Below are 13,412 nucleotides of genomic sequence, written 5' to 3' on the forward strand. Positions count from 1 at the left end.
CAAAGTCACACTTGTACACCTTTATCATCTATATAGCATATATGTAAAGTTTCACTTTACAATTGTATGAAATGATTAAACATATGATGCATTGTACTCTGTAATACTGCTGCAAAGCTAATGAATTCAACGTGTTACTCGAAAAATTCAAAACTTTATGGCGAACATAATATCACCAGCGAATCTCATGAATAGGGAACATGCACGGCTTAAATCTAATCCAGTGATAATGTCAATGAATTCATTTTAGTCGGGAAAAACATACACTCGAGCGGACGGGTGTAAAACAATATGTTATCCACTGGCGAGCAGTGAGGACGCTTAACAACAGTAACAACAGAGGCGAAAAGACAAAGCCAAGTACTGAGGGTCTGGCTACATGATCGCCAAAACGGATAATTACACATAGAAAGGTTCGCTTGTACACGAACCATAGCCAGAAATTTCACGACACCTATACAAAATATGACCTTGAGGTCTGGTCTGCTGGGGCTCCACCACAGTGATGGGCTTAAACTATCCCCTACAACATAATCTATACTTTCGTACATATCGCTACAAAAATGGACACTTGATCACTACGATTTATAATGCTACAATCTCGACAGAAATCAATACCTTACAACTTCATAAGCACACTTTAGAAGTAACCTTTCACACTACACATACACGAAACATCTATAACCCTAAATCAGTCACCTCTCCAAAATATACAAAAAGTGAGACCAGCGAAGAAGACTCTATGGTCAGGACACCTGCCGGCACACATGACCTCACCTTTTTCCTGACTGCAGCTCTCCTCCTCAACATGCGGAACTCTGGCATCTCAAACTCGGGCCTCTTGTCAAATTTCATCTTAACCTGGGACTCGTCTTCTTCCAGTTCTACCGTGACCAACCTCTTTCTGTCCCCCCTCCTCCCTTCAATTTCAATTTCCAGAAACATTTGTGTTAATGCCAGTAGTGTAGTCTACGATTTCTTTGCCATACGAAAGTATATTTCCACATAATTTGGAATCAGATCGGGAGCATCCGTATGTGACGTTTGTTTACATCTTGTTTCCTGTATGGGGAAAGGGTGTGATCGCTAGTCGCCTCCGCCTGTCTACCACCACTTGTCGCTCTACCAAGTTCCACCCGCTGCAGCACCGGACACTTCGTGGCTATTTTTCGAAATCCCAGCAGCTGGTGTTTCTACCTTGGCTGCTACAGCACGTGACTTTAAATCTGCAGGAACTACGACCACGTGGCCCCGCCCTCGGCCACTCTGTGCACGTGGTCCCACTTTAGTCTCCAAGGGAACACAAGGACGTTGCGGACCATCCTGAGACCCACGCTCCAGACTCCAATACTCGGGTATTGGGTGGTGTCGGGCCTCTTCTCTTTGGCCGTTCACCGCCACGCCCGCAGCCACGCCCACAGCCGCTGGACCACGTCCACGAGAAGACACTTCTTCCCTTACTCCTGTGTTCTGGTTTGGTTTAAGTCTTACACTATTCGGTGAAAAAAAAAAATCGAATACCAGACAGTATTCTATTCGCGTTTTTTTTTTTTTATGGGTTTCCCGAGTATTCTCAAACCCTGGAATCGAAAGCAGAAGTCCAAGACCGATTCCGAGTTCGTACCGACCACAGGTGGGTCTCTGCCGGCTAACGTTGGATCTCAAAACACTAAAGGGAAGAACAGGGCCTGAGAGCGTGGCTGGTGTTCCAGAAACGTGCGTGCTGTACAGCGTCGTAATAATATGTGAGAGTCCTGCACGTCCCAGCTTGGCCCACACCAGCGACCCAGGACCCGACGAACTAGTTCTTCAAGTCTCACGAATATTGTGTAGCGTCCTTCAGTAGCCAGTCCTCTAGTGTTCGAACGATACGTAATGTACATCAAAAAGAGGATAAGGATTCTTTTCTAAACAAATTTATAACAAGATAACAGCAACGGTAAACGAACCATACACAAAAACCATTTATTAAAAAAAATTACTGAAACCTAATCTACGTCCGTGTCGGTATGATCAAGTGGAAGCTTAAAATCCCCTGCCAGCATCTCGAGTGGAGGCGGCGGGGTGACAGGGAGGGAGTAAAGTGTTCCCAAACGACATAATAATCCCTCCCTCCGTCAGTGACCAGCCGTCAAGTAAGTTCGGAGTGCGCCTTAACCGGGACGTTCGAGGGCTATAGCTGGGTGATCACTTAAAATGACCCGGGATATATATACTTCATCAAGGTACCCTTCCATACCCAATGAATAGCACGACAAACGTCCCAGTTCATAGTCATCCTTACTGAATAATATACAATAGTTATTCAACAAAATAGGTAACTACATAATGCCTCCTGACGTTATCCAATTAAATCAATGCTTCATCGAAAAAGATTCTTTGGGTAAACCTTACAAACTCACTGGAGGAATCCAATTTATAACACTTACGATCCATACCACATAACTGTACCGGAAAGGTATCGTCGGAGATAAACGGAAGACCTATCCACAACATTACTGAACCCAACATATATCACATTAATTTTGTAGGTTTCTCTTTACCTCCAGAGCTCGAGGTGAAACCAAACTGCTGTTCCGTTGATATCTCGAACGGTTTAACGCATAAGCCCACTAGGCTAACATTTCCCTATAACCTAGTTCATCACGTAAACTCTCACCTATTTATCTATCTATACCTATATGGGTTTAACCTGACCCTTTAAAAGGCAGGTCAAAGGCAGGTCATCATACCCAGCGGTTACTAGCGTCGCATGGACCCGCCCGCGCAAATTTTACCCTTCGCAATCACCTGAGCGAAGCAGTTTTATCCCTAAGACTACCGCAACGTTATAGAAATTAACGAGGTGATTCTACAATCAAGAACGGTTCCCTAAGATTCGCAGGCCCATGGACTGTGAGCTGAGCTGCTCTAACAAGACCTTCCACCATGCATTTAGACGAAAGAAAATGCGATAAAACTCTTCATGTCGAACTACAGAATGAAGAAACGTATACAATCACGAGATCTAGTGTAAAATCGGTCTCCGACCCTAAAGCATCAGGTAACCGCTCCCAGTTCCGATACCACTACCAAATAATTTAATATTCTCAAAAAGATATTCATGGACACTATCTGGTGACATGCTTCACAAGCGCGTTCTTTCTTCCACTTAAACAAGGGCGATTAACCCCGATTGGTGACCGACGTTCTGAAACTTCTGAATAAGCCATTGATCTGTCTGTCTGTCTGTCAGTCGTAGCCTATCCTTCAATGCACGGAGAAGCTTATTTACTTACCACTGCCTGCTCTTCGCTTGTATTACATTTTCATGCATTTACTTTTTTTTCGGTGCAGTGATTTCTAAGCGTCTTACCTTCAACAAAGATCGTAAAAGCCAGAGGGGCAACTATCGCGATACAAAACAACATGGCGTACACGTCAGTTTGTCATTCACGGTTAAGGGGGATAAAATTGTAGCCTAATACTTCACTGTTTACTACAAATGCGCAACATCGTACTCAACAGATGGTATCAGAATCTTCTGCACTAAATACCTTGAATTCGTTGTTCATAGAACAAAGAGGGCCTCGTAGAGAAGACATTATATAAGCGAAAAATCAACGCTTCACCAGCCAGAATCTCACGTTCCAGGAATGACTCGATATGATTTCCTAACGCTATTAAAAAAATATCTGGTGGTATTTAACCTACGCTATCTCGTGTTTTTCATGCTTTCCTTAAACGTAATTTCTCCAATCATACTGTCCCAATTTCAAAATACAACAGACAAAATTCTAAGAATGCACAAACTTTTTCAATGACGTTACTGTTTTTTAACGAGTTCGGGTGTCACTCACACGTCGCATATCACTTGGTTCCTCAAACAATTCGGGTGGGCACAAAACCCTACATTTCCACGAGTTTTCAACAAACATCTACAGACATAAAACGTTTATATAATATAAATGAATAACAAAACTATATAATCAATAAAAATACAGTTACAGAAAAAACATCAATTATCGTACATCTTCAGTAAGTTCCAACTCGTGCTGAGTTGTTTACATCGACAAAGTTACCTACAGTTTTCTAATCAAGCGTTCTGCATTTTTCAAAATGTCCCAGTCACAGGTATCATCAATTAAATTCAATACTTCGTAATATCACTATCATAATGCCTACAGAACAACCTGGTTAATGTAATTATCAAATCTTCACAACAGCGTCCTCTGCTTCTAGCAAGTGGTCGTCACAACGACGAAATTTTCGCTTGGGAGAAGCTACACCAGAGACACGACTCTGGTCAACCTCAAAACCCAAACGAGTTAAACATGGAGCTGTTATATGATACACTAGTCGTGTGAGAGTACCTGGTCCACACAGGGGAAAAAAAAGAAAAGAAAAGGCTTTTTTTAGGAAAGACTGTGCGACCGATAAAATCAAGACGGTAACGACCCTTAGAGGATGAGGCTGTGATACGACACTTGAAGGTACGAATGGCCAGGACTTTGACCTCATTCATAAAGGTTGTGGTCAAAGGTCAAGTCGTGCTCAAGGGTCATAACAGCATGGTCACATAGGGTTGTACTAGTTGTGCTCTCAAGGTTGCTTAACGTCGTGCTCAAGGGTCGTGCCGACGAGGGTCAATGAAAGAAGGCAAGAGGTGCAGCGAACCGGTCCACCTGGTGCCCCACCTTAACACAGGATCACATGACGCCCTCCACCCACCACCGCTCTCCCACTCCTGGGCAACAACCCACACCATAAAAAAAAAACCTGTACAACCTGCACTCAACTCAAATTCTACTTTACAATGGTACCTAAATGACCAATGAAGCCTCAAAGGAAGTCGAACCAAACGGACAAAGCGGGAACGCCAGCTCACTCGCCTTGGGGGACTGCGTGTGGAGTTCAAAATCGACGCCCGTGAAGCAAGTTAGGTTAAAAAAAAAAAAAAACTTGTTTTACAAATGGAATTCAATGATGACTGTCGGATCGTTTAAACTATGTGCAGGGTGTGACCATGTGAGGCCCGCGCTGTATCACATGTCCAGGATAAAGTTCAAGGAGAACGAAGTCACTCCGAGGATGACAAACGACCAAGCGATCCAGTCATCACGACCCTGATGTCATCTCTAATAATACTTCATCATCTAAGTATAAAACTAGGACCATTAAGCACGGCGGTACGACCATTAAGCACGACGAGCCAGCAATCAAGTACGACCCCTCGAGGTCGATGGTGCGAGGACTGGATACGACCCATATGCACGACCTTTCACTTCGGTCAGGTCAAAGGCTAGGCCATTCTACAAGGGTCGTAACGTCGTATCCCACGACCTACGACGCAAACAAGCAGCAAGGTTATTTCGCGTACAATACGCAATGACATGACTAAAATGCCATTGATGAACCCAAGGCCAAACCTAGGTCACAGCCGCACACATCATCACCACTGTGGTCAACTACGGCAGCCAAATGTTATCTTTACATACAGCATATCAGTTTCAAAACTCACTTAGCGTACGGGTTAGTAACAGAAATTTCCTTAAACTTAATTCAGCTTAAAACGAGTCCGAAAAACAATGTTAAAAACTTTCTTATGTTATCAGGCACTCAATGTATGGAAGAGTGCATTTCCGTTCCCCTCATTTAGACCAAAATGGCTAAAATATCATGTCACATGAACGTATATCTTTTTTCCTCGAAAATGCACGACAGGAGTAGGCAAGTATTTCATGAAAAATATGCCGTATTCATTGTCAAGTCACTGCTTTTCACGTTATGACGAGGAATCATCACATACAAACAATGACTTCATTTAAGAACGTTCATTCTCTATGTTTAATGCATAATGGAAATAATATACAACAAACTATTTCAGCATACCTTCTGTCTTACAGAGTCACCCTTAAAACACTAGAAAACGGGAAAGATATACAGAAAACGTGCCTGGCAAAATCAAGAGGTGTAACTACGGTATTTCAAAAACTGCTCAGAAGACTGACTTGCCACCAGGGTGTATCATATAACGAACTCAGCTTAATATACAACTAAAAACTCTACACTCTTCCAACGTTCTTATATAACGTTACACTCAACATCGAGTGACATACGAATGAATACGTAGTTTCAGTTAAGCTTATAAATGTGAAAGCTTTTTCGATTCTACAAGTTCCTTCACTAGAAGAACCAATCATCACTGACTTCTCTGTTTACTTACAACAATGACATAAAAGCACTTTAAGGAAATACTAGTGTGTATACACCTCGTGATGTGAAAAGAAATAACTGATATCCTGGAAATGACTAGTATGAACGAAAATACATACATACATATATACATACATACATACATACATACGCTAACACAGACAACAGGTGAGTCTCTGTATTCCACAGAATACTTATTATACCGTCAAGTTACAAACCCTTAACGAAAAAATACAATATAATCAACCTACATGATATCAAAAAATGAAAAATGAACATCAAAGCGTAAAAACACTACACCAGTTTCTAAATGGAAGGAGAGAAGTCATTTGTTCGATGGACCAACATGAGCACCCGAAGCAGGTCATACACACGCAGTGGTGCGTAGTGATCCTGGCAAGACCACCACGCACGAAGGCAGAGGTGTGTATGGTCGTGGAATCATCTTGAAAAAACCCGAAGGAGATGTACAAGATGCTGACAGCCTTAATGGCCCCCGGACAGTCGGCATGCCCCGAGCCCAAATTAACCGACCAATCAATGATTCTGGGAAGGTGTGGCGGCCAGTAGTGGTCCCGCCACCACACATTCTTTACACACAAGTAATCACTTGGAGGAGAGCCATCACATCCCCCCCCCCCTCCCTCCCCGGGGACATTACTGGCAATTGCGCAATTTCGATGCGCAGATAACTACGAAACAAAAGCGTGAGGCGCACAACCACACTTTAGGGAAGGTGTCTGTGACACATATACACAAATGAGCGTATGAGATGGCATACACATCGACAAGGATACAGACGTAAAAAAAAATGTACGAGAGAGAGAGAGAGAGAGAGAGAGAGAGAGAGAGAGAGAGAGAGAGAGAGAGAGAGAGAGAGAGAGAGAGAGAGAGAACAAATAAGCGTATGAGATGGCATACACATGTACAAGGATACAGACGTAAAAAAAATGTACGATGGCATACACATCTACAAGAATACAGACGTAAAAAAAAAAGTACGAGAGAGAGAGAGAGAGAGAGAGAGAGAGAGAGAGAGAGAGAGAGAGAGAGAGAGAGAGAGAGAGAGAGAGAGAGAGAGAGAACAAATAAGCGTATGAGATGGCATACACATGTACAAGGATACAGACGTAAAAAAATGTACGATGGCATACACATCTACAAGAATACAGACGTAAAAAAAAAAGTACGAGAGAGAGAGAGAGAGAGAGAGAGAGAGAGAGAGAGAGAGAGAGAGAGAGAGAGAGAGAGAGAGAGAGAGAGAGAGAGAGAGAGAGAGAAACATCCGAGCCAGGCCAGCGAGCAGGTGTGCTGCGTGTGTTGGGGAGGGAGGGAGGGCAGTGTGGTGGGGGTAGAACACTTGTGTTTGCACAGATGTTTACGTTATTTATAGCCGTGACTCTGCCTATAGGGCGGCGTCAGGCCACAGTCGTGACACTGTGTACCCGCTGCCAGGTGTGTGTGTGTGTGTGTGTGTGTGTGTGTGTGTGTGTGTGTGTGTGTGTGTGTGTGTCAGGCCCCATAAACCTTTCATACGTGGCGTATACACGTGTGTAGTACACTCTGTACGGTCCCACATCGTCCTAGCCGTGCGGCACCCAGTGTGGTAAGCAGACTGCTCCATAACCCGACACGTAATAAATAAAGCACCTGGGAACCCCAGCTCGGGAGAGGAACTACACAAGAGTACCTCGGCTTCCCACAGCCTCTCCTTCAGGTTCAACGGCGTGACGTCATCCACGCGGCGTTACGCCGACTTACAAGACTTCATCTCTCAACGGTGTAACGTCACACAGGGAGTTACTTCAACTTTGTCGTTACTGCAGCCATGTGAATGACGAGAGGAGGTGACCACACATAACAACTTCTACAATCTTCTATACTGTCTCCATGTCTTCTGTATCGTCACCATGTTTTATAACTCCATTGTAGGCTGTGTTAGTCTTTTCTTCACTTGTCTGTTTTACAGATAACAGCAGCTGTGAGAGGTCGTGGCCTCAAAAAATTGTGGAGGGTATGAAGAGATCACGGCACAAAATAAATTGGATCGAGTGGTATACGGGGGACGACGTTCTGCCAATAAGTTGAACCAGGACTTATGAAGTGGTTGAAATAAACCATGGAATAGTCTGTGGAGCTTGGCTGTGGATGGGAAGAGTCTGGTTCTGTGTACATTATACATGGCAGCTGCAGAGTGGAGGCATGCAAATGAGGCTGTTGTCTGTCTGTTTCCTCCGTTAGATGCAGAAACACATATACAGACAGACATAAAGACAGAAAGATAGATCCTGTTTTCTTTTCTGTCTAACAGTTCAGGTCTGTTTCACAATATATGTTCGTATTCTTATGAACCTCATTTCTTTTCACTTGGTCATACTTATGAAACATTCCCCATGACACAGCCGAGAATATACCAGAGCCAAGCATGACCCACCCTCTCTTAACCCACTTCATAAATCAAGCACTTTCCCTCGAGATAACTACCGTCATTAAATGTTCCTTATAACCAAGGCTGTTCTCTGCTGAGACAAAACGTGAGAACAAATCATCAAGATAATATACAGACAAGGAACTTTCACCAGCGTTCACTCTAAACTCGACCAACGTCTTCTGTTTAAAATGTTCCGCATACATATATCCATCTCTTTTTCCCTGCGAGGTAAAGACAGTATCATATAAAACCAACAAATAATATCTTATTTCCGTCTAAAGGGTCAAGCCTTATGTGAGAGACGATCAAGCTACGATAAACATGATAACAGGAAACATGCGGAACATATTAGGTAGCAGCAACAACAGGATCCTTGGCCTCCCCTTCCAACCCTCCCCTCGCCATACGGAAGGGCATCAGATGAGTCATGGCACTTGCCCCGTCCGACCTCTTCTTCCCCGCTCCTCACCACCCAATTAAAAACTGAAAAACACGACCGAGAACGGTGCCTTTAATGTGGGCGGGCGAGCCTGCAGGTGTGTCTGCCGCCCCACACAATCGTCCTCTGTACGGCTCTCCAGTTCCTCCTCCCCCCCGCCCGCCACCCATGTGTTAACTCTTACAGGGTCTGCTGCCACGGCCAGCCGCACCGTCGGCACAGCTTACCATACGAAAGACTTACGTACATGTACGTAAGAAAGCTAAAGTGTCGTGCACCAATTTTGTGACGACCTACGTCGTACTAGCCCCTGGGGTCTGACACGGTCCCCTTGTGATCCTTTTGCGCTGCCGCTCACAAGATGAGCCCAGGACGCGCAGGAAACTTTGCTCGGGGGTACCGGCACGAATCAGAATCATCCAGCGTACCTTCTGCAGGATCCGTCTCAACCAGCCAGCGCGCACCTCCTGCAGGATCTGCCTCAACCAGCCACCGCGCTCCTCCTGCAGGATCCGCCTCAACCAGCCAGCGCGCACCTCCTGCAGGATCTGCCTCAACCAGCCACCGCGCTCCTCCTGCAGGATCCGCCTCAACCAGCCAGCGCGCACCTCCTGCAGGATCTGCCTCAACCAGCCAGCGCACACCTCCTGCAGGATCTGCCTCAACCAGCCAGCGCGCACCTCCTGCAGGATCTGCCTCAACCAGCCAGCGCACATTTCCTGCAGGATCTTCCTCAACCAACCAGCTGACGTGACATCACAGGGGGAGCAGTACAGAAGGCAGGGCTAGCTGCAGGCAGGGCCACAGAGCTGGACAGACAGACGTACCCACAACATGACATAGGAGCAACGCCGTCGGAATGAAGGGTCTCTGTTATCGTATCAACGACATAGAAACCATACGAACGTGAAGCAAGGCGTGAGAAGAGAGCACCCCCGCCGAGGGACAGTGCAAGGGTCTGGGCCTCCTCCTCCTCCTCCTCCTCCTCACGCCATCCACCTGCGTGTGTCCCCCATCCGCATCGGGGTGACCGCCACCCTGACCCTTGTGCAGCAGGGAAGGGGAATGCGACTCCCGCACCAGGTCCCACTCAGCTGCTCCCTTGTAGGGGGAATCTTTAATGACCCGTCGCTTGGCGAACCCGCGGGCCATCCAGAAGGCCTTACACAGATGGCATTATGCATCAGAAATCATCTAAATTATACCAGCTACACACACACACACACACACACACACACACACACACACACACACACACACACATTACTAGCAGCCTTGTTCAAGATGACCAGAGAACAAGTTTAGCTACGCGGGATAAAACCATCACAGCAATACGAACAAAACAGAACAGTAAAGAATCCTTTAAAAACCTAAACACCAATTGGTCTGCGCGGACATGGCATTCGTCGTGTCCACATATAGACTTAAACTCTCCATAAATAACAAAAGACACATCAAACCCCATCTACTGACCTATAAGATTTACATTTGAAGTCTTTACGAAAACATTAACCAACCAGCAGCACCTCTGATGCCGTAATATCCCGCCAAGTTAAAAAGGCACAAAACCTCATCCATTTTCATAAAACTTGTATTTCACGATATTTGTTTCTGCATAATACAGAGAAGTTACAAATTACAACTTAACATCATCAACCACTCCCGAGTTATAGAACTTACTAAAAATCCTAATTAAAATGCAAATTTATGCAAATGTGGGCCGCAAAATCTAATCAGTTCCTCTCATGTGTTTTTCGTAAGTTATCGTGCTAACAGGAGTGTGTCCACACACACACACACACACACACAGAGTCGTGCCGACATTCTAACATACGTTACATGTAATGGTGGGACATACTACAACTACTACTACTACTACTACTACTACTACTAATAATAATAATAATAATAATAATAATAATAATAAGTATTCCCACACGGAGTTAGTTATATCTGGTCAAGTCCAGCCTACAGAAGTATGACTAGCCGGGGAGGGACGGAGGAGGGGAGGTTATAAATCGAAGACTCGTTTCAACTATTCCGGCATCGACTTCCGAGGAACCTTCTCATTTACTGACCTACAACGACGCCTGGTATTCTCTAGGCAAGCCTCCCGTGTCTTACGGTTCCGTAAAGCACGTATTTGGAGTCTTGTAGAGGCTTGTTGTGGATGAGGCGTGTGGGAGAGGGTGACATGCACGGCATCTTCCATCAGCCAGCTAGTCTTGGCTCCGTGGCTCCGTCCATCTTAAAAAACCCAGCTCACCAAGAGTCGCTTGGTCATCCGCCTTCCTCCCTTCTTGGTTCTGATATTCTATTTTTCTGATATCTGAATAAAAAGTTACGTTTGTGCCGGAGTTTTCTGCGTACCAAATCAACCTACTTTGTAATTCATCATATATCTATACAGGACGGAGGGAAGTGTACACTGGAAGGGACCCCACCTTCATATCAATCAGGCAACCCTTTTATAATCCCATTTTATAACCTCTGGTTGCTTTTTTATATTTTTCGAAGACCTGTTCTCTGCTGACATCAAGCTGCTCTTAAAACTTGAAGGTTGTGATCAAGTTAACCCCCCCCCCTCCCCCCTCTTGCTCTTCATGATCTGCGCATGTGCGCGAGAACTCTCTCTTTCCTAGCTACAGAAGTGGGTCCTGCCAGGTATCTCGGCAGACCAACTGACACGATACCATACAAAAAGGACCAGTGACCACTACCTCACCTCTCACCACCCTACCACACACACTACCTGGCCTAGATGGATGATGATAACATTCCGCTCATCTGAACCCACACCGCCTAAAACAACTTCTCCTCCCAGAGCAGTCCGGGACTTCGCTAAAATGGATTCCCCACTAACGTTCCTCATCGCATATCTAGTCTGCTATCTCTCCTTCTTATTCTCCTTCTTCATCCTCCTCCTCCTGCTCCGTTTTTCGCTACCTCTTCCTCATCATCATCAACATTTTACCCCTTTTGTTTCATTATTCCAAGGGAATTCAACCCTCTTCCTGGAAACGTGTATGCAGCAAGGGACTGCCGCGCCCAACAGCGTAGAGTGGTACGGAGTGGGGCGTGGTTCACAGGCCACAAGCTTACCTGCAAATAGAACACAACTGTCCTACTCGAACGCAACCCCCTCAATAGGTGTAGATCATCACAGAAACAGCGGAACTACGATGACATGCCGGTTATTTCTCGTGAGGCGAGTCTGGCGACCAGGAGGTGTACGCTGGCGGGCGATGAAAACATCAACAATAGGTAAGAGAGAGAGAGGAAGGGAGGGAGGGTGTGTGTGTGTGTGGCGTGACTGTTGAGTAAGTGGATGATGACTGGCCGCCAAGTGCTTCACCACGACCCACTATGGCCTCTATCCACCCACCCACTACGCCGCTCCTCCCCTCCTATCTTGATCTCCATCCTCCTCAACCCAGCCGCCCCTCCTCACTCCCGTGTCTTGACCTCCACCTGACCCTATCTCTCCTCAACCATTGGAATTCATATCCGCTATTAGAGTCCCTACACTCCCAGACGGACCCGTTCTTCTCCAACTTTGTATCTGTTATGATACGGACCAAATAAACTCCTCCCGATTTTGCAGCTCATCTACCTCCACCACCTGGATACTATAAATCTCGGTCTCATTATGAAATCCTGGCATCTTCCCGCTACTCTAAGAATGTGACAGGTGTTTCCTGGTAACGGTAAGAGACTATCCTTACATCCTGTCCTCACACTAAGAGCAGGTTTGCACTACAAGCCATGCTGCTCCCGGCCAAATAAATGGTTCAGCAATTTACTCTGCAAGTGAGAAGTTTTCATGCTCGGCAGCTCCAGATAATGTCTCTTCTTCTCGTGTTATAAATACGTCATCTACGCTTTCCACCGCAGGATAACGAGGCGAAAATACTTCTCCGTCAGTCTCTCTATACACTTAGCCCCCTCCGGCGTGTAGTCTACGACAGGAGTATCTCCTCCAGGCAGGCTGTGACCTCAGACACTTGGTTCATCTGGGCTCGGCTTCCTCTCTACACCTACATCTCGGTCCTTGATCGGGCTGCGCCCCTCTGGACAGCCATATCATATCTCACACAAGGGAAATAATCTGATGGAACGAGTGAGTGATGGAATGTGCCATCCAATGAACGTCGGAAATGCCGAAAAGACTTGCGGGACAGCCTCCTACAGCCTCCTGTTAGGTGTCTCATACCAGGCAGGTTACACGACATGTAACAAATAGAGAGTTGCAGTAGTATCTAACAGCTTAATAGGCCTTGCCCTTACCAAACTCGCTAAGTCGAAGACCGAGCTGAAAGGGTAGAGGAGTGCCCTAAGAACCAGAGT

The 13,412-nt window shown here is 45.7% G+C and overlaps 1 protein-coding gene across 31 annotated transcripts in view; it reads right to left on the minus strand.

Moving 5' to 3' along the window:
• The window catches only part of LOC139748583 (uncharacterized), a 978,916-nt gene that overhangs the window by 720,281 nt on the left and 245,223 nt on the right, over positions 1–13,412 (minus strand). The window contains exon 1 of one of the 31 annotated variants that reach the window (XM_071661647.1): positions 778–894. The exons of the other annotated variants lie outside the window; for them this stretch is intronic. Coding sequence (XP_071517748.1) covers positions 778–855 — 78 coding nt within the window. The 5' untranslated portion in view covers positions 856–894. Of the gene's footprint in view, positions 1–777; positions 895–13,412 lie in introns of those variants that run through there. 31 annotated transcript variants of the gene reach the window in all.

This window comes from Panulirus ornatus, chromosome 5, assembly GCF_036320965.1.
Source record: "Panulirus ornatus isolate Po-2019 chromosome 5, ASM3632096v1, whole genome shotgun sequence".
In the NCBI taxonomy this organism is placed as follows: domain Eukaryota; kingdom Metazoa; phylum Arthropoda; class Malacostraca; order Decapoda; family Palinuridae; genus Panulirus; species Panulirus ornatus.